This window comes from Salvia hispanica, chromosome 1 (genome assembly GCF_023119035.1).
Source record: "Salvia hispanica cultivar TCC Black 2014 chromosome 1, UniMelb_Shisp_WGS_1.0, whole genome shotgun sequence".
Taxonomy (NCBI): Eukaryota; Viridiplantae; Streptophyta; class Magnoliopsida; order Lamiales; family Lamiaceae; genus Salvia; species Salvia hispanica.
Genome location: NC_062965.1, coordinates 51,206,302 through 51,228,762, shown reverse-complemented (window position 1 = coordinate 51,228,762; position 22,461 = coordinate 51,206,302). Strand labels below are relative to the sequence as shown.

The following is a 22,461-nucleotide window of genomic DNA, read 5'->3' as shown; positions in this document are numbered from 1 at the left end:
ATTCCAATACTTTTTTTTTTAATTGTATTAGTAATATGACTTGTGTTTTTGATATCAGTAATAAGACTCATATTTTACTAACATTTTCAATTAATTTTGTTTTACATTTCTAAGCCCCCAAATATAAAAGAGAGAGACTTTCTATATCTCTCCCAACCTTGGGTTTGATCAAGTGAGCCCAACATTTGTAAATATGGATTGCCCAACAATAGCATTAAATATGATAGCCCACCACAACTTTATTGTACTATGTTAAACACATCAACTAAATAAAAACATCATAAGTAATATGCAGATATTAAGTTACAAACAAATGCACACACTATACGCAATCAACAGAACATCATAAATTCCAAAAAAACTGAAAAAGAAAAGACCAAACAAGTTCAACAAAAGCAAAAGTAGCAAACTCCGATATCTTTGTTTGTGATACATTTTCTTATCAAACACTTACTCCCAACTGCAGAACAGTACTCACGAGCGCGGCACATGTGAGCAGGTAGCGTGCTCTTCGTTAAGTAATGTACTCCCACTCGTGCATATCCAAAATCACCACAGATCCCTGCCACAAAAGCATCTTGTCGTGAAGATAAGTTCCATTTAATCAATACAACTTAATCGTAAACACGTGACATAAATCAGTCTATCATTCTATCTCTAATATGTCAACTAGTTTGTGAACTAGAAGTGAATAAACTCCTACATATAACTAATGTAAACACAAAAGCAAATTTACATTTGTAGAGAGCTTCCCAAGGTGAAGCATCATGTTGGAGCAAATTTAAGACCTTCACCTATATTCATTGTTTCCTAATTTCTATGAAGCTTTATCACTGTTGCCTTTATTATTTTTCACACAAATTAACTCATAGCTTTCATAAACCTCAACAAATCCAACAAATCACTATATATGCTTATACTTATGAAACAACATGGTAATACTAATACAATTGAAATGAAGCATACCTTGCTATATGACCCCTTTTGCCCTCTCATTTCCTAAAAAATTAGAGTTAATTAATATAACATGTGAGCCATAAATATGTTCAAAACATGTTACGTGATTTAAACCTCCCCCATTCTAGAGATCAAACTCCCATTCATAGAAAGACTAGTAATTAAGAAGAAAAAGTAGCCAACAAACTAAAACACAAATCTGCAATACAATATAACCATACCACTTACAAGCACAAGCATTTAGTTAAGAAAGAAGTGAATTCATGTGGTTTTATGCAAATTAAAGGGAGTAGGAAGACTAACCCGATAACCAAGTTGAGAGTCGATCGAGGTAGGAATTCAGAAAGACGAGTACCAATGAATCTTAAAGACAGATTCAGGTCTTAATTGATAGGCAGAAGCGATGGCTAAGGGATTGCACTCAACTAATTCAATTGTAGTGGTGAACATTGAGGGACCACGAGTCCAATCGAGTTGTTGTAATTTGTAGCAATGGTGTAGGCTTAGGAGTTTGAGCCTTGGGAGACTTCCGTGCATAGTTCTCAATCGCACCAAATTGGTGTCCATAATTATAACTGTCTCAAGTTTCAAAAAACAAGCAGATCCTATATCCCACTCTGGGCCTCGAAAGGCATAGTTTTGTAACTTGAGGTTACTAAGATTTGGTAGCAACGTACCAATGTCATTCATGTACTTCCATGGACACCCTAAGCCACTCAAATTCAACATTGTCAAACTTGATGAGAACATTGATAGAGGAACCATACACTCACGCTTAATATCGGGATACTTCACTGTAAATTGAAGTGTATCCAATTTCTGAAGTTCCTCTGATATAAAACCCAAGTTACTCAACAGGTTTCTATCATCATCTTCATCATAAGGCTGCAATTGTACCACAATTCCTAATTTCTTTAAATTAGGGATTCTCTGGAGAATTTCTCTTGTGCAACTCTTTTCACTCACACCAATAAGAGCGTAAAGTCTATCCAATGCAGCAACAGAATCAGGGGTCGGTAGGTCTTTTCCCCATACCTCAATATGTTGTAGTTCTTTCATGTCCCATACTTCCACCGGCATACATGACAAAGCTCCAAGTTTTATAATGTTCATATGTTTATAGATAGTCAAGAATTGAAGGTGAAAAAGGTTGGATATAGAAACTGGGATCTCTTTGTTGTAGGTTAGGCAAAGGTACTTTAGACAAATTAGTTTGAAAATTTCTAGTGGAAAACGATAAAATCGAACACTTCCAGCTTCCAGTACTTTGAGCAACCTGAAATCCATTGCATGTATTGGCATCGCATATTCGTGGTATTGACCAAGACAAAGGAGAGAACGTACATTGGATGCACAATCATTTTTTATTTTTTCACACACTTCTTTCAAGGAAAATAAAGACATGTGTTGGGCACACAACCGGCGTTGATCTTTCACAACATCATCGTAGCTTTGTAAAACATGCAAAAACTTAATCCTAGTTGCTTCTTTCTTACAAAAGTGCTGCCAGCAAGAATGCACACGAAACATTTTCTTAGAAAACCAATAATCAAGAGTGACACTGAAGAGAACGAGGAAGTACCGGAAAGCAAGGTGTACCACCCATTCGTACAAATGAAAATTAGAAGTTTCTCCATTCATAAAATCATCCAAAATTTGACTACCAAAAGATTCAAGAAACCCCTCAGAACTCAACATGTTAAAGACGATGTGTGGTCGAATATCAGTATATGGAGGGAAAGCTCCCAAATACAGAAATAACATCTTCAAATTTTGAGGTAAGTAGTTATAGCTTGGGTAAAGTACCTCTGCAATTTGATCATATGCATCCACGAATACTGAATTATGTTGTTTTTCAGCTACCTCAGTCCAATTTTCTGTGGTTGTTTCCTCTTTAGATAGGAGCTCCGCAACTGTAACTATCATAAGTGGAAGACCTTCACATTTTTTAGCAATCTTCTCTCCAAGTTCATCAAGGTGAGGAGGGAAACCCTCTTTACCAAACATCTTCTCGCCAAGTAATTTCTTACTTTCTTTATTAGTCAACAAGCGTAGTGTACCCTTAGTTGGACATTCTTTAATATTTTGCCTGCTTGTTAGCAAGATTCGGACATTCTCTTCTAGCAAGGTATCCATTACTCGTGTGTCCCATTTCCATACATCATCCAACACAATTAGACATTTCTTATCCTTCAAACTCTCTTGCAAGAGTCCAACTAATTTCTCATCGTCGCCATCGTCTCCTTGGGTAAGCATTTGGATGTGAGCGTTGGGATCCACTTGAGCTAGAATGCATTGCACCATTTCATGGAATTCACATTTTCTTCCCACTTTGACCCATGCTCGAAGCTCAAAATGACTCTTAACTAATGGATCGTCAAATAATTTCTTAGCAAATGTTGTTTTTCCAACTCCTGCCATCCCAATAACCGGCAACCACCAACTCATGTCATCTTCTGCACAAAGATAAGCCCTTACTTCTTCAAATTCACCGGATAATCCAACCATGTTTGAGTCGATTCCACCAAAATCAATTCTGGAGGAAAGAGGTTCACCTTCTTCTTCAGGCATAGAGAGTAGTTCAATATCGAACTCCGCCTCCATCACAGCCACCTTCTCCACAAAGCAATCAACGCTCTTTCTAAGACTCTGCAGATCAACCGGGAAAGAAAAGTGATCTCTCCCAGTTTCGACTCGTGGAAGAATCTGTTCGTACACATGAGATTCTAGTAAATCTTCGAATTCCCATACGACCTCTTTGATTCGCTCATCCAAATAATTCACCTTCGTCCTGATCTTGGTGTAGCCGGTGTCCTCCAATTTTAGCAGAACTTTCTGCAAGCGAACCATGGCATCGTAGGTGGGTTGTATGACTTGTGGAGAGGGAGGAACTAGTGAAATGCGCGATGATTGTAGAAGACACCGAATGGTATTCTTGAGAGAAATCGCAGCACCGTAAGCCGCCATGACTTGATTGAGTACCGAAGGAATGGAGGAGTTGGCAACGGCGGTAGGATTTATGTAAAAGTGAATTCAATATTTGAACTTTCTTGAAATTTTAACAATTTGTGCCGGAATTCTTTGTCATTAAGTGGAGGTGAAATTGGACATAGGACTAATTTTTGCCGGCTATCAATGACACAGTAAGAAGTATAAAACTCCCTCCATCAATCAATACAGGCTAAATTTGATTGGATTGACAAATTTTAAAAATTAGGAGTATAATAAAAAGTGGATGAAAAAAGATTAATACTCCCTCCGTCCCGCTTTAGCAGTCCCATTGACTTTTCTGCACTCGTTTTGTAAAAATGATAATAAATAGTTAAAGTGGAGAAATACTAAAGTAAAAAAGAGAATAATATAGAGAAACGTCTTATCTACATTATTCTCTTTTTTATTTTATTATTTCTCCACTTTAACTATTTATTATCATTTTTACAAAACGAGTGCAGAAAAGTCAATGGGACTGCTAAAGCGGGACGAAGGGAGTGTAAAATAAGTCCTAATTTTATAATATAATATAAATGAAATAAAGATAGTGAAAATATTAGATATATTACCAACATTAATACAATAGCAAATGAGACATTTGGTGGATCAATTGTCTAATAGTGCAATTTAAATATTAAATTATCATACCTGATAAATTATTAAAGTCGACATCAGCATTAATAGAAAACTAATTTAAGCAGTTGCGGAAATAAAAATTTTAAATTGAAAGAACAAAATGTTTCACAGATAATGTTTGTAATATGTCTTTTATTGGTAATGTTTGTTTTATGGTCCTCTGTTTAAGATATTTTCAACACGAAGCGATCAATTGCTAACTAATTAGCGATCGACTAAATTTTAGCTATTAGATTAGAAGATTTAGCGGTTGAAATAATGCCACGCATTATATTTTAAATTAAAAAATTATTAAATAAACTTAAAGGGTATTAACGTTAATTCTCTCTAATCAAAATCATCTTAAAACTTTAAATTTACGTAACTCTCTCAATTTAAATTATTTTTTCGCAAAAAATATATCCAATTAAAGATAATTTTATGAGGATTCCAACGAGATTTCAATTGCATATGTTTCGGATGATATTCAGATGATGAAATTTGATAAATTATATTTCAATTTTCTTACATGTTGATAAGCAGATATTATCAACAAATGCAAAAAAAAAATCTTAATATAGTGTATACAAAATCAAAATATAATGTAGGTAAAATATCAATAAAACTGTGTTGATATTTTCTTATACTTGTGTTGATATTCTCATGTCATAATATTGGTATTTGTAATACACTATGTTGATATAGATAAAACACCCACCAAAATTATCATATGATGATATAATGACGATACTTGTGTTGATATTCTCATGTCATAATGTTGATATTTATAATACATTATGTTGATATTAAAAAAAACACCCACGAAAATTATCATATGATGATATAATAACGATACTTGTGTTGATATTCTCATGTCATATTGTTGATATTTGTAATACACTATGTTGATATAAAAAAACACCCACGAAAATTATCATATGATGATATAATGACGATATTATCCTTTTGTTGATATTTTGTCTACTGAAATTTGTGAGCTTTAATTTCATTCACTCATTTCAAAATCTAAGAATGCATATTTAGTACTCCCTCCGTTTCATAGTAGTAGAGTCATTTTGTCATTTTGGTACGTTCCATAGTAGTAGAGTTATTTCCTTTTTTGGTAAAAGTCAACACATTTCTTCCCACCTACTTTACTTTCTCTTACTTTATTCTCTCTACATCTCTCTACCTTTTTCATTTCCTACTTTATTCTTCATTTACTTAACTCACCCAACACAACTTTTTTCTTAATCTCCGTGCCGAAAAAAAATGTCTCCACTACTATGGAACGGAGGGAGTATTAATTTTGGATTATGATGTTTTAAGGAGAGACCCATTTTCAACATTATTACTGTCCGTTTTATTGTATAGGATTAAGACATTAACTTAGTATTTTATTTCATTCAAAGAACTTTAATCTTTCTTGATTCTTTATTCAAAATTCATTCTTCTCCAAATTGAGAGTTGTCAATGAGGCCAAAACATCAATCGTTACAACAACGTCATTTTTACTAAAACAAGATCATTTGCCTGCAAATTCACAAACATTCACGATTTTTGTTTTTTCCCTCAACTTTTTTTATTTTTCTAGAGTTTCCCCTGAACTTGGTGCACTACTTAAAAACAAGTTTACCAACCGAAAGATCCTTTAGTAATTTCACTATTTCATCGGTAAACAGTGTTATCGATGAAAATTCATTGTCAATAAATTTTACCGACTGAATGGGACGACATCTCAGATGGATTACGATGTGGATAGTGAAATCTTATCTTGTTTCTTGTGATTATTTTACCGACGGACAATTTCCGTTAGAAATTTTATGAATTTGTTCTTTTTGTGGTTCATTGAGATGAGGCAAAGACTCTAGAGTTTAGCATCAAGTCTCATCATATAACAGTCCACTTAAATTTCTTGAGCTTTATACTATTATGAGGAAAAAGCAAAAAAGTATGCATAAAACTATAACAGGCATGCAGATAAGGAAGTAAATTGCAATACAAATAAGCAAAGAAGTATGGCATAACATACATTTGATCAGTACCAACAACCAACAATCCTAAATAAGTATAACAAGGCAGAGCTTAGAAGAATCTTACCTCAGTCTTTAAAACTTCTTTTTCAAGTTGATCAACCTCCTGATAAGTAGAATGAACCAGAGGTCATAGGCTAAGAACTTGAACATAAATTATCTGAAATGAACGCAAATCATCAAGCAATCAAATATGATAAACACTTAGTATGTTATCCTACTCTAACTTTGACATCTACGGTTAGTTTGGCATTGTCATCAGTCCTCCTTTCGACCTTAAATGGAACAACAAGTTCAAACATGGTGATGAAATACGAACGAACTAAAATATGCAAAAACATCCAACTAAACCTACAATTTTCTTATTACATACTTCCTCCCAACCACAGAACAGTAGTACCCACGTGCGCGGCACATTTGAGCTGGTAGACCCTCTTCAATAAGTAACTTTCTCTTAATCCCTTCATAGTTTAACTGAGGCCAACAGATTGGCCAATCTTCACTACTCCATGCACTCCCACTCGAGCTTATCCAAAATCACCACAGATCCCTGCCACAAAAGTATCTTTTCATGCATATAAGTTCCATTCTATCCATACAACTTGATCGAAAACACGTGACACAAATCAGCCTTTCACTCTTTCTCTAATGTGTCGACTAGTTTGTGAACTTGAAGTGAATAAAATCCATACATAACTAATGTAAACACAAAAGCAAATTTACATTTTTAGAGAGCTTCCCAAGGTGAAGCATCATTTAGAGCAAATTTAAGACCTTCTCCTATATTCTTGATTCTTCAATCAACGATTAAGTAATATAAAGTTGACTTGGCTCAGGTTCTAAGAAATGTAATAAAAACTAGATAGAAAAAGTTAGTACAATGTAGGACCTAGTTTTCTAATAAAACGTGAGTGAGACGAGTTAATGGAATGTGAAGTTCATTACCAAAAGTAGTAAAAAGCAAATGAGACACTTAATTGTGGATAGACGAAAAAGGAAACATGAGACACTTGATTGTGCATGAGTACGGGATGAAAGCAACGGTTGTCACAGACGTTCTCCGTAACGAGGCCGGTTAACTAACTTCTCGGAAAGATAAGGTGATCGGTCCTTCGTCAAGCTCGGAGGAAAGGTCATGATTTGTTGTTTCACGGACATTTTCTGATCAGCAACAAAGAGAGCACGCAAATATTCTTATTGCACGCGTTAAATTTGGTGAAAATAATATATTCATTGATTTCTCAAATGATTACAATAACTCCTATTTATAATGCTAATAACTAACTTAATGAAAAAAAAAACAAAGATATGGAAAAGATATGCAAATCCTAGTTTATCTAACTAATAGTGCTCGTATCAGGAGTACATTAGTGAGCTTTATACAACATGCAAACCAACATATTATAACATAATCAAACATATCGCTGTTGACTTTAGTATTTTTCACACAAATTAAATCACAGTAGTGTCGGTTACAAAATTTCCAGTATTTGGGTTTCATAAACCTCAAGAAATCCAACAAATCACTATATATGCTTATATTTGTGAAACAACATGGTATTACTAATACAATTGAAATGAATCATACTTTGCTATGTGACCCCTTTTGCCCTCTCATTTCCTGAAAAATTAGAAGTAATTAATATAACATGTGAGCGATATATATATATATATATAGGGGTGCGTTAAAATGACAATACTCTTAAAATGACACTGTGCCACCACGCTAGACTGCAATATTATATATGCTAGACTGCAATAGTATAAACGCTAGACTGCAATCTATACATTGCAGTCTAGCGTATTGGATATTGCAGATCGAGAAAAATTGCGTCTAGTGTATTGGATATTGCAGTCCGCGAAAATTTACCCTTGAACTTGCCACATGGCAGCTTATTATTCGTCCACATGTACAAATGATTGGCTAGGAATGGTGGTATGGTGTTACTTTAAGAGGTGTTATCATTTTAACACAAACCTATATATATATATATATATATATATATATATATATATAGGGATGTACTAATATGCTAACTAATTTTAAAGTGCTAACGTACATCCAATCACGTGCTGCCACGTGGCACGAAAAATGCAATATTATATACAAAAAAATGCAATATGCATTTGTAAAAGTTATAATTGAATTTCGAAAGATTGCATTTTTGTTATACGCAGATTGAATTTTTTATTATTGAATTTTGCATTTTCGATATTGACTGTTTAATTTGTGTTTTATATCTATACGGATTGCAATTATATATGTGAAAATGCAAAACTTAACAATATAAAATGCAATTTATGTGAAAATGCAAAACTTAACAATAAAAAATGCAATTTTCCTATAACTAAAATACAATATGCGGAAATGCATGAACAACTTCAGAAATGTGTATTGCATTTTTATATATACAATATTGTATATATAAAAATGCAATACACATTTCTATTGTATATATAAAAATGCAATACACATTTCTGAAGTTGTTCATGCATTTCCGCAGATTGCATTTTAGTTATAGGAAAATTGCATTTTTTATTGTTAAGTTTTGCATTTTCACATATATAAATGCAATCCGTATATATATAAAATGCAAATTAAACAGTCAATATCGAAAATGCAAAACTCAACAATAAAAAATGCAATTTGTCGAAATTCAATTATAACTTTTACAAATGCATATTGCATTTTTCTGTGTATAATATTGCATTTTTCGCTAGTGTATTGGATATTGCAGTCCGCGAAAATTTACCCTTGAGCAATTTTTATGATTGCCACATGGCAGCTTATTATTCGTCCATGTGTACAAATGATTGGCTAGGAATGGTGGTATGGTGTTACTCTAAGATGTGTTGTCATTTTAAATGACAACACATCTATATATATATATATATATATATGTAAACATGCTACGTGATTTAAACCTCCCCCATTCTAGTGATCAAACTCCCATACATAGAATGACAAGTAAGAAAAAGCAGCCAACAACCTAAAACACACCTCTGCACTAAACTATAACCAAAACACTTACTAGCACAAGCATTTTAGTTAAGAAAGAAGTGAATTAATGTTGTTTTGTGCAAATTAAATAAAGACTAACCTGTTAACTGTTAACCAAGTTGAGAGTCGAGCCAAGATTTCTCGAATCAAAAAGAAGAGTGAGAACGAATTCTAAAGACAGATTCAGGTCTTAATTGCTTGGCTGAAGCGACAGCTGAGGGATTGCACTCAACTAACTCAATTGTAGTGGTGACCATTGAGGGATCACGCGTCCAATCGAATTGTTGTAATTTGTAGCAATGGCACATGCTTAGGAGGCGAAGCCTTGGGAGACTTCCCTGTTGAGATATCCATCGCACCAAATCGGTGTCCTCAATTACAATTGTCTCAAGTTTCAAAAAACTTCCCGATTCTATATTCCACTCGGGGCCTCGAAAGGCATAGTTATGTAACTTGAGGTACATAAGATTTGGTAGCAACGAACCAATGTCATTCATGTGCTTCCATGGACACCCTAAGCCTCTCAAATTCAAACTTCTCAAACTTGATGGGAACATTGATAGAGGAACCATAAACACACGCTTAATATCAGGATACTTCACATTATACGTAAGTGAATTCAAATATCTGAGTTCCTTTGATATATAACCCAAGTTACTCAATGGGTTTCTATCATCATCTTCGTCCAATTCTACCACAATCTCTAACATGCTTAAATTAGGCATTCTCTTGAGAATTTCTCTTGTGCAACTCTTTTCACTCACACCACAAAGACCGAAAAGTCTATCCAATGCAGCAGCAGAAGAATCAGGGGTCGGTAGGTCTTTTCCCCTCACCTCAATATATTTTAATTCTTGCATGTCCCATATTTCCACTGGCATACATGACAATGCTCCACGTTTTTTTATGTTCAAATGCTGATAGATAGTCAAGAATTGAAGGTGAAAAAGGTTGGATATAGAAACCGGGATCTCTTTGTTGCAAGTTAGGCAAAGGTACTTTAGACAAATTAGATTGAAAATTTCAAGTGGGAAATGATAAAATCGGACCCTTCCAGCATCCAGTACCTTGAGCAACTTGAAATCCATTGCATGTATTGGCACTGAATATTGGTGGTAAGGACCAAGACAAAGGAGAGAACGGACAGTGGATGCACAATCATTTTTTATTTTTTCACACACTTCTTTGAAGCAAAATAAAGAGATTCCATGGGCACACAACCGACGTTGATCTTTCACAACATCATCGTAGCTGTGTAAAACATGCAAAAACTTAATCCTAGTTGCTTCTTTCTTACAAAAGTGCTGCCAGCAAGAATGCACACGAAACATATCCTTTGAAAACCAAGAATCTTAATATGACTTGGATCAAAACATCATTAAAAGCTCTTATATAATCCAGAATTTGTTTACTTAAAGCCTCAAGAAACCTCTCAGTTTTCAACAGGTTTAAAATGATGTGTAGTTGAATATCTATATATGGAGGGTAAGCTCCTAAATACAGAAATAACATCTTCAAATGTTGAGGTAAGTAGTCATAGCTTGGGAAAAGTACCTCTGCTATTTGATCATATGCATCCACGAATACTGAATTATGTTGTTTTTCAGCTACCTCAGTCCAATTTTCCGTGGTTGTTCCTTCTTTAGATAAGAGCTCTGCAACTGTAACTATCATAAGTGGAAGACCTTCACATTTTTTGGCAATCTTCTCTCCTAGTTCATCAAGGTGAGGAGGGAAACCCTCTTCACCGAACACCTTCTCGCCAAGTAGTTTCTTACTTTCTTCTTCTATATTTTGCCTGCTTGTTAGCAATATTCGAACATTATCTTGTGGCAAGTTATCCATAACGAGCGCATCCCATTTCCATACATCATCCAACACAATTAAACATTTCCTATCCTTCGACTTCTCTTCCAATAGTCCAACCAATTTCTTATCGTTGTCTTCGTCTCCTTGGGTAAGAATTTGGTCGTGATCCACTTGAGCAAGAATGCATCGTAATATTTCATTAGATTCACATTTTCTGCCCACTTTAACCCATACTCGAAGCTCGAAATGACTCTTGAGTAATGGATCGTCAAATAATTTCTTAGCAAATGTTGTCTTTCCAACTCCTGCCATCCCCAAAATTTTACAGCAGTTCCAGTTACTTTCCCGAAGAAGATAATCCCGCACATTCTCAAATTTATTAGATAATCCAACCATATTTGAGTTGATTCCACGACAATCAATTCTTGAGGAAAGAGGCTCACCTTCTTCCTCAGGCATATTCAGCAGTTTAGTTTCGAACTCCACTTCCATCACCGCCACCATCTCCACAAAGCAATCAACACTCTGTCGCAGACTCTGCAGATCTACCGAGAAAGACAAGTGATCTCTCTCACCTTCAACTTGTGGAAGAATCTGCTGATACACATGAGATTCTAGTAAATCTTCGAATTCCCATATGGCCTCTTTGATTCGGTCGTCCAAAGCATTCACCTCCGTCCTGATCTTGCTGTATCCGGTCTCCTCCAACTTTAGCAAAGCTTTCTGCAAGCGAACCATGGCATCGTAGGCGGGTCGTAAGATTTGTGAAGGAGGAGGAGCTAGAGAGATGCGAGACGATTGTCGAATAGTCTGAAGGGTATTCTTGAGAGAAATCGCAGCACCGAAAGCCGCCATGACTTGAATGAAATATGAAGTATAGGTTGTTGTTGCGAAGCCGAAGGAGAGGAGTTGGCTATGGCGGTAGGTGGTTGAGCAATTTATTACTCCATACAATCTATATCCATTTATGTTTTTTAGTTTCTCATTTTACATTTTACTCTACTAGTAGTATAGTAAAAATATAACCATAGCTGCTCAACTATTGAAGTTGACAGTCAGAATTGTCGGAGATAATAATTTTTAATTAAAAAAAAAATGTTTCACAAATAATGTTTTCATATGGTCATCTGTTGAAGATGTTTTCAACATTACACTATAGGATAACATTAGTATTTTATTTTTATTTAAATTTTCTTTTTAAATCTAGTTACAAGAATTTAAATTGTTCGTGATTTTATAATATAATAACTAGTCCCACATAGTACACTATTTAAAGTCTCACTTTAATTAAAAAAATAAATGATTCAACTATCCTAGAACGTGTCGAAAATGAATACAATACTACTATCTTGGAATATGACTCATATTAATTCTACACATTTTTCCGTCACTTTTCTGTATTTTTAAAAACTTGTTCAGAGTCAAAGTGAGATATGTTATCACGAAGAAAGGAAGTACTAATCTTCAATTGGAATAAAGGAATATTTGTTTGTTGAAGATATAGGGTGGTCTCAGTGTCAATTTGAACAAGCAGGTGTTTGATACTACACTATATTTGAAATTTTGAACTTTATTTTGCCAAGGAGAAATATATATTTAGATGGATGTACTAATATAAAAGTTTGTTTTATTGGAGCATAGGAGTATAAAGTTACTTATTTTTGGATATATTGAGGTGCAAGTTTTTATGTTTAAAACTTAAATCAATTATTAGTTTGGTGGGTAGTTGTGATATATAAATAGGTGATAGGAGTACATAAAAACTTGATCAATTATAGTTCGGTGGGTAGTTGTGATATATAAATAGGTGATGTGACCCATTTGTCTGTCCATTTTGCTTGTTAAGATATGAGTTGTGACGATGTGATATTGCAGAATACTTCATCCTCCATCCTAAAAAAAAGTAGACAAACTTATAAATAGCAAGAGTTTTAAAATGTAATTGATAAAATAAGAAAGATAGATAAAAAAAGTAAAAAAACTGAAAAAGGTAGTAGAAGTAGTGTTAGTAAAATGTAGAGTTATTTATTAGTTAATATTCTTATATTGCTAAACCCTTAAAAAATTTCTACATTTAGAGCATCCACAATGGTCGACGAGCGACCAGCTAGCCGATTCCCGATGCTAGTCGGTCCGCTCGCCGAACCATTGCAATCGGCGAGCGTGGAATCGGCGAGAAATTCGGCGAGCGCTCGCCGATTCTCGGACGCTTGTCGATCCGCTCGCTGCCATTGTAGGCTGGCGACCGACGAGCGATCGGCCAGCGCAAATTATTTTTTAATTAAATTTTTGAAATACTATATATAAGCGATTTTCACGTCATTTTCATTCGCACCACTTGTTTTAACGAGTTTTCTCTCTCTCTTAATTTCTGTACAAGAGCAACAACGCGAAATGGATAACAACAACGAGTCTACTCCAGCGACGAGCGGGACTCAAACTCCCATTGTATCCGCGGGAGCAGGATGGGGGCAGATGGGCGGCGAGTACTACAACATGTACCCTTGGCAGCAGATGATGCCGCAGGGCGGCGGGCAGGGGGTACTGGGCATGCAACCCGGTATGCAGATGATGCCCGGTTGGGGAGCCAGGATGCAGATGATGCCGGGGTGGCAGGCGGGGCTGCAGCCCGTGCAAACCGTGACGCCAGGGGTGGGGGACAATGTCTATCGCCCCACTATTGATTTTATGACTACATCTTCCCACACATCGACCCCAGTGGAAACTCAATTCACTGGAGATGACACTTTCTCCATAGAGGAGTTATTGGTACCGGGCGTTCGATACGAAGACACACCCATTCATACAGAGGGAATAGGTCAGGGGCGGGGCAGGGTCGGGGCGCACCGAAGAAGAAGAAGAAGGGCAAAAGGGTGGTAGGCGAGTCGTCGCAGCCGGCTGATGACGACAGTGTACGGAGGAAGTGGACGGATGATGAGAACGTCGCGCTGTCCAAGGCTTGGGTGTCTGTTTGTGATGATCTCCTCGTTTCGAACAATCAGAGGATCGACAGCATGTGGGCTAAAATTGCAGCAACCTACAAGAGGAATTTCCCGCATGGGAAGGCATACACCGGAGGAGTGCCGGAAGGGGTGGGAGCGAATCAGGGCTGCTGACTCCCGATTTGCGGGCTTGTACACCAACGCCCTCTGCATGAAGACCAGTGGGCCAGACTGATGAGGGCTGCAGGAGGATAGCGGAGAAAGCCTTCCTCGTGTTGGGGCTGTATAAGGAAATCACCTATTGGAACTGCTATCTGGTGCTGATGGATTCCGAGAAGTTCCGGGCGGGTGTCGATGCTGGCTGGCCGAAGAAGCAGCGACTGAACTATGTCGGTGATTACAGCGGCAGCAGCGGCGATTCCCACGACCTACCCGAGGAAGTTCAAGAAGAGTCATCCCCTTCATCCTTCGCTCGCCGCACTCGCGCGATTGGTCAGAGGAGGGCGCAACGGGCAGCGATGGGAGTCGCCCAGAGGTCCCAGGAGGTCCAGTTGGCATCCCCCCTGCTGGCAAGTCGCCAGCCGAGCTTGCCTTCTACGCGCGTCAATCAACGCTTAAACAGATGCACAAGATCTTGGCTGAATGGAGGGAGGCAACTGACCCGTGGGGAAGAGGTTTCTTCACTCAATGCTTGAGAGTATGCGGGTCGATTTGGATATCTTCGCGGCACAGTTGGGGGGATCAGATGCCGGGGGTGCAGCTGGTGGCGGCGAGTATGACGGCGATGGCGACGAGGAGTAGAGTGGAGCGGGGGCTCGTGTGTGGAAGCCGGAATTTTTTTTTATTATGTAATTTTTTTTATTTTTAGTTAATGTACTTTTTTTTATTTAAATAAAATTAACGAATTTTCCCGTATATGTGTCGTAAATTTAATTCCATAAATTTAATTGTTTTATTTAATAGTGCTGATGATGTGGCTAGCCTATTGCTTGTCCAGTTGCTTATCCTGATGATGTGGCAGGAGGAATTTTAGTGCTGGATGATGTGGAAGGAGGAGAAATAGGCTAGCCTATGGCTGACCTATTTACCATTGTAGATGCTTTTAGACTTAGTTTAGTTTTGAGGATGACATTAGTCTTTTTTTTTTTTTTAGGACAGGGAGTATTAAATATGAGTCCATGACCCAGTACTTAAATGTGTATATTATCATATCTGCTGGCCACGATCAGCTCCTTTCCTATGCCACCACTTCGTGGGCCATTAAGGGATTCATTTTTCTGAGGATATGATTTTGAAATACTAGATATATTTTTCACCAAAGTATTCTACACTAGAAACACTGTATCATTAAATATTCTGACACCAGTTAGATTTAACGTTGAATATTATTATTAATATATTATAAAAATATTGCTTTTACAATACAAGCAACTAAAGCATGGATTTTTTGTAAATACCTAGATATTACTCCAAGTTGTTAGGCTCCAAATGAAAGCATCAACTTCGTATATACCAAGCACGGGAACTCATCCTAAAATCTGGCCTATCATTAAAAGCTCATTTGGTTTATAAACCTCACAACGATTAGCTTATACAATCAATGCAGCACAAGATTTCTTGTATCGGACACTCATTTTAGATGTCAAATTCTCATTCATAGACTAACTGTTAAGGAAAAGAGCAGTCAATAACTTAATACACATTCTACTACTCCCTTAATCCCAAGAAATATGACCCCTTTCTTGGACGGTATATGAGTTTATGCAACTTTATTTTGCATCATCTTGGTTGAGACAAATTAAAAAAAAAAATGGGTCATCTTTGGTGGGACGGAAGGAGTAAAATATAAGAGAAATGCCTAAAGCTTAAATCACAATCACACGCATTTTACTTTAGGAAGAAATGGATAGAGATTGTTTATACAACCTGAAAGAAGTTGGAAGACTAACTTGTTCACCAAGTTGAGAGTATAACTAGAATTTCACATATCAAAAAGAAGAGTAGCAACGAATTACAAAGAGAGATTCTGGTCTTAATTGCCTGGCTGAAGCAACAACTAGCGGATTGCACTCAACTAATTCAATTGTACGCAATGTGACCATTGCAGGAGACCAATTGAGCTCTTTTAATTTGTAGCAATGCCGTAGACTTAGAAGGCCAAGGCTTGGGAGAGTTCCAAGTTAAGGACTCCAGCACACCAAATCAGTGTCTTCAATTACAAGTGTCTCAAGATTTAAAAAACAACCGGATTCTATATCCCACTTTGGGCCTCGAAAGGCATAGTGTTCTAACCTGAGATCCTTAAGATTTGGTACTAGCGAACCAATGTGATTCATATCCCTCCATGCAAATCCTAAACCTTTCAACTCCAACCTTGTCAAACTTGATGGGAACATAGAAAGAGGAACCACAAACTCGTACTTCATGTTAGGGTTCAATACAAAATAAGAAAGTATGTGCAAATTGCAGAGTTCCTCTGATATATAATCAAAGTCAATCAATGAATTGCTACCATCGTCATCATCTTCATAAGGCTTCAACTCTAATAGAATTCCTAATTCTTTTAAATTAGGAATTCTTTTAAGAATTTCTCTAGTGCAACTCTTTGCACTCACACCAATAACACTGGAGACATTGCCCAAAGTAGCATCAAAGTTAGGGGTTGGTAGGTCTGTTCCCAAAACCTCAACATGTTGTAATTCTTGCATATCCCAAATTTCCATCGGCATATATGATAGAAATCCACGCTTTTTAATGTGCATATGTGGATGGACAATCAAGAATTGAAGGTGAAAAAGGTTGGATATGGAAATAGGGAGCTCTTTGTTGCAAGTTAGGGCAAGGTACTTTAGACAAACTAGTTTCAAAAGTTCATGTGGGACATTGTAAAATCGAACCTTAAGAGCATCTAGTACCCTTAACAACTTGAAATCCATGTCATGTATTAACACTGGATATTGGTGGTAAGCACCTAAACAAAGTAGAGAACGAACAGTGGATGCACAATCGCTTGTTATTGAATCACACACTTCTTTGAAGGCAAATAAAGTGTTTGAATGAGCACACAACCGACGCTGATCTCTCAAAACATCATCACAACTTTCTAAAACATGCAAAAACTTTATCTCACTAGCTTCTTTCTTACACAAGTGTTGCCAACAAGAATGCACGCGAAACTCTTTTTTTGAAAACCAAGATTCTGGATTTGATTCAAGTAAAATAAGATGATACCAATATGCAAGCTTTGCCGAGCATTGGGCCATAAAGTCCTCCAAAGTTTGTTCTCCATCCATAAAATCCCCCAAACTATCCATAAAGTCTTCGGAAGTTTGTATTTCAATCGGTTCAAGAAACCCTTCAGCACACAACCGGTGGAAGAGGTTGTGTATTTCAATATCACTATATGGAGGGAAAGCTCCCAAATAGAGAAAAACCATTTTTAAATATTGAGGTAAGTAGTCATAACTTGGAAAAAGTACCTCAGATATTTGATTATATGCATCCACGAACACTGAACTATGTTGTATGTCAGCTACCTCAGTCCAGTATTCCGTGGTCTTGTCTTCTTCAGAAAGGAGTTGTGCAACTGTGACTATCATTAGTGGAAGACCTTCACATTTTTTGGCAATCTTCTCTCCCAATTTTTCAAGGCTAAAAGGGAAACCCCGTTCACCGAATACCTTCTCACCAAGTAATTTCTTACTCTCTTCTTCATTCAATAAGCGTACTACTTGAATTGGATATACTTTAATTCTAAGTCTGCTTGTAACCAAGATTTGGACAAGAACTTTTTGCAAACGAGACATGGCCTCGTAGGCTGGTTGTAGGATTTCTGAAGAAGGGGAAGCCAGCGAAATACGATACGATTGTTGAATATGCTTAATTGTATTCTTAAGAGAAGACGATGCAGCATAAGCCGCCATGACTCGATATGAAATGTCAAGAGACAACGGGAAGTGGTGGCGGAGGTGGTGGTGACGCGGCTGTGTAGGAAACGCCGGTGGTATGCAAATCAAGTGTTTAAAATTTGTGGACTGCAGTTGTTAAAATGAAAATTGTTGTTTTGTGCCTAATCTCTACAAAGTCAGCACTATATCATCATGCATGTCATATAATACGCTATATTATTTTGAAATTATATTCATCATCAAATGTATTTTGATACCAAATTAGTCAATTGACTAATATTAAGGTGAAGACTTTTACCAACAATATTTTGATGATGAATTAGGTTAATATAATTCAAAGTTGACTATTGAAAATTTAATTGCATTCATATTAATTCTTAATGATTGATCATATTAAAAATAAAGTATTTATGAACAAGGGGACAATATAAGATACAACCTTAAACATAAAAAATTCCATGTAAATCACCTGCTTGGATTTGAACTTGACTTGGGCAACGATTCATTAATATATGATTATCAAATCAACATTTGGATTATTTTGCTTACGATATTGGAAACGACCACATAATATATATTTGGATCAATGATATGCCCATTTCTATTTTGTTTGATGACTCGAACACTATATCATTATCATGCATGCTATAATCCGCTACATTATTATTTTGAAATTATATTCACCATCACATGTATTTGATACCAAATCAGTAAGATGAAGACGTTTACCATCAATATTTAGATGATGAATTAGGTTAATGTAATTCAAAGTTGACTACATATAAATAATTTAATTGCATCCGTATTATTTTTTTAATGATTCATTATATTAAAAATAAAGTATTTATGAACAAGGGGGCAATATAAGATACAACCTTAAACTTAAAAAATTCCATGTAAATCACCTGCTTTGATTTGAACTTGACTTGGGCAATGATTCATTAATATATGATGATCAAACTTATATTATGTTTATTTTGCTTACGATATTGGAAATGGCAATGTATAATATTTGGGTTAATGATGCCCATTTTCATTATTTTGTTTGATGACTTGAATGTAAGTCTTATCAATTTAGTTGCAATTCATCCTAGCAATCTTGTTAAGGCAGAACAAATATATCGAACCATGCTTGGCTCAAGAAATTCAACAATCCACATATTGATTGATGAACTTCAACTAAGGGATATCATTCATATAGCAAAGGTAACAATTAACTAGGATTGGAAATGCGAGAGTTGTAAAACTAAGCTAGAGAGTTCTAAGTAGAAATAGAACTAAAAAACTCAAATTCTTTGTTTGGGATATATTTACTTCTTACATACTTCCTCCCAATCGCCGAACAATACCCACGCGCGCAGCTCTTCGAGAAGTAAACCTCCCACTTTCGCAACTGGAAATCCCTTCATTGTTTAGCTTAGGCCCACCGATTGGCCAATCTTCTCTAGTCCATGCGCTCTCCCTCGTGCCTATCCAAAATCACCAAATATCCTTGCAAAAGCATCTTTTCATGCAGATAAGTTTCATTTTATCCATAAAACTCGATCGTAAACAAGTGACACAAATCAGCCTATCACTCTTTGTCTAATATGTTGACCAGTTTGTGAATCAGAAGTGAATAAACTCCTACATATAACTAATGTAAATACAAAAGCAAATTTACATTTGCAGAGAGCTTTCCAACGTGAAGCATCAAGTTTGAGCAAATTTAAGATCTTCACCTATATTCATGCCCCGTCCATCCACGATTAAGTGATATAAGTTGACTTGCTCGGGTTTTAAGAAATATAATAAAAAGTAGGTAGAAAAGTTAGTGCAATGTATGACCTAGTTTTCGAATAAAATATAAGTGAAACGAGTTAATGGAATGTAGAATCCATTACCAAAAGTAGGACTAAAAGACAAATGAGACACTTAATTATGGATGGACGAAAAAGGAAACGTGAGGCACTTAATTATGGACATAAGGAGTACATTGCTCTTGTAGTGAGCTTTCTACATCATGCAAACCAGCATATTAAAACATAATCAAATATATTTTCATACTCATATATCTCATTGTTCTTCGCGTAACGATCGCGCATCAGTGCGTAATAATGATTAAGCATCTACAAAAGAAATCTCAGCATCAGAACAAGGATCGAAGAAATTATCAATAGTATATAAGATTTCAACTGATGCTGAGAGTACGATAGATATATATATATGTGTATGCGTCGAACGACGGAGGTGTGAAGATAATATCATATCAAGAAATAACGGAATTTTCTTTCCGTGCCAAAAGGTGTGCATATGTATATATATATTTTCGCGTTTCAACGCTTCGCGATTCGTTCTCATAAGTCGATCGTCTCGTATTCGACGTTTGGTGCCTCCAAGTTCGATATCATCACCAAATTTTCATTCACGGCACGACTTACAACTATGTATAGCAGCATGCTCAAGTTCATTCTCATAGATGTCGTTCATCACATATCAAGTATATCACAATTCATATAGGATTTTTCATAGAGTTTTATTGTTCAACTCATAACAGTCTCAACATATAATCACTTGCATAACAACATTTATTTTGCATAAATCACATTTTGCAAGTTCACATGCAAGCATAATCATCACAATTTTCTAAATATCACAACAATCTCCCATTCGCTTCAACTTTCAACATTTCATAATTCAAATCAAAATTCAAGAGATACTCGTTACCTCGTTCATCGTGGTTGAGCGGAGACGAGTTGCGGTGTTGAGCCTTCGACGATTATCAATTAATCAATTTACACAAATTTCAGATTTCAATTCAACAAGACTCTTGGGTCCAGAGCGGAAAGAACGATCGCTCTGATACCAACTGTAACGACCCGCCCATCTAGGGTATAATAAATGCGGCGATCGTTAACTAAACGGACTTAAATGCATCAAAGATCATAGGCTAGGGTTCCATTTGAAAAGAGATTTTCACCAAAGCATTTAATGAACAATTTAATAGGAAAAGAATAATGCCTTAGCAAGAAATCCAATAAAAGGCTATCGCAATAAATGCTCATCAGAGTTTCCAAAATAATTTCCAACTGTTTCATACCCAAAATATTCCCAAGAAATAAAAGTATTCATCCCAACCAAAAGATAACAATTTTTTATAATATAGCGGAAGCGACCAAGAAAGAAGTGAGGCTATGTATGGAGACACAACGACACTTATAGTACCAACAGATCATTTTATTATTCTCTACTCAACACCGCCGCCCGCTCGCCACCGCTCAACCTGCACATAAGGAAAACACATGCAGGGCTGAGTACGATAATCATACTCAATGGGCTCATTGCCGAAAACAGTTTTATCACAAATATAGTTATTATCATGCCACTTTCAAGTGTCCATCGGGGTTTTAACTTTAGAAAGACCCGAGGCACCAAAATATCTTTTTCTCAATTATCACGGTACGCGCAACCATTTTTCTCATAGACGTTTACCATATCCTCATTCTACATGACAAGGAATGCGGCCGCAATCCAGGTCACTAGACCGGCCGACCCGTACGCCAGCACTCGGTCTAACATTGGTGTACACTAACCCAAGTAGAGTTTGCGGCTCTACAAGGATCCGAATTCGATTAAATCAATAGTGGCATAGCCACGAGGGATAGGCACGACAAAACAAATCAAGGCATGATAACACATCTTTCATTCTCATCAATATCAGTTTAGGACAATGTCCTTATTTTAAAAGAAAGCCCACCTCGTAAGTTTAGCTCGATAGTATTCTTTTCTCCTCGTTTATCACGCTGAGAGCGCGAAGTATCACCTTTAAATTAGGCATATCACAAATCAGATTCAATCATTGATTTCAAATCATGCATGTCTCTCATATTTCCTTTTTTCCCATCGATTATTTTCAAATCATCAATCAAAATCAATGTATGATTAGCATATCATTTTTATTCAAACAACAACTCCAAATTCACCATTAAATCGTGTCACGCATGAGTGTTCCACACACACAACATACGCACACGATCATCACACTTGTGCACGCCGACCGAGGCGTGCACACACACACACACACACACACTTGCACACATATCCCAAAATTCACCGATTAATTCCCCTTCACTCAATCTATATGCATGTGGAAACAAGAATACCGATTAATCGGTAGAAGAAGAGGAGATCAATAAATAAAGTACCTTTTCCAAAAGAACGAACGG

The 22,461-nt window shown here is 36.3% G+C and overlaps 3 protein-coding genes across 8 annotated transcripts; all 3 read right to left on the bottom strand.

Moving 5' to 3' along the window:
• Positions 1-1,296: 1,296 nt before the first annotated feature.
• On the bottom strand, positions 1,297-3,924 carry LOC125200311 (putative late blight resistance protein homolog R1B-12). The gene has a single exon (XM_048097984.1). It carries the CDS (start codon positions 3,922-3,924, stop codon positions 1,297-1,299), a length of 2,628 nt encoding a protein of 875 aa, XP_047953941.1.
• Positions 3,925-6,837: 2,913 nt separating this feature from the next.
• Positions 6,838-12,315, bottom strand: LOC125216164 (putative late blight resistance protein homolog R1A-3). 6 transcript variants are annotated; one of them, XR_007175372.1, is made up of 3 exons: positions 11,850-12,315; positions 9,698-11,711; positions 8,016-8,217 (listed from the first exon to the last, which is right to left on the bottom strand). XR_007175372.1 is itself a non-coding variant. In XM_048117821.1 (2 exons), exons 1-2 carry the CDS (start codon positions 12,259-12,261, stop codon positions 7,099-7,101), a joined length of 1,158 nt encoding a protein of 385 aa, XP_047973778.1. In that variant the 5' UTR covers positions 12,262-12,315; the 3' UTR covers positions 6,838-7,098. The 6 variants fall into 6 exon arrangements, 2 of the variants coding, with proteins under 2 accessions (XP_047973778.1, XP_047973789.1); XR_007175365.1 differs by lacking the exon at positions 8,016-8,217 and adding an exon at positions 6,838-7,146 and having other exon boundaries at positions 9,698-12,315; XM_048117821.1 differs by lacking the exon at positions 8,016-8,217 and adding an exon at positions 6,838-7,146 and having other exon boundaries at positions 11,152-12,315.
• A 4,213-nt stretch (positions 12,316-16,528) lies between these two features.
• On the bottom strand, positions 16,529-18,271 carry LOC125200300 (putative late blight resistance protein homolog R1A-10). The gene has a single exon (XM_048097978.1). The coding sequence runs from the start codon at positions 18,269-18,271 to the stop codon at positions 16,529-16,531; it is 1,743 nt and encodes a 580-aa protein (XP_047953935.1).
• Positions 18,272-22,461: the final 4,190 nt, after the last annotated feature.

Bases quoted from the DNA above. Each gene is read 5' to 3' on its own strand.
- LOC125200311 (XM_048097984.1), bottom strand. From the start codon at position 3,924: ATGGCGGCTTACGGTGCTGCGATTTCTCTCAAGAATACCATTCGGTGT.
- LOC125216164 (XM_048117821.1), bottom strand. From the start codon at position 12,261: ATGGCGGCTTTCGGTGCTGCGATTTCTCTCAAGAATACCCTTCAGACT. The intron at 7,147-11,151 runs GTACTTTTCCCA...CTTTTGTGGCAG, and splicing joins CATATGATCAAATAGCAGAG to GGATCTGTGGTGATTTTGGA.
- LOC125200300 (XM_048097978.1), bottom strand. From the start codon at position 18,271: ATGGCGGCTTATGCTGCATCGTCTTCTCTTAAGAATACAATTAAGCAT.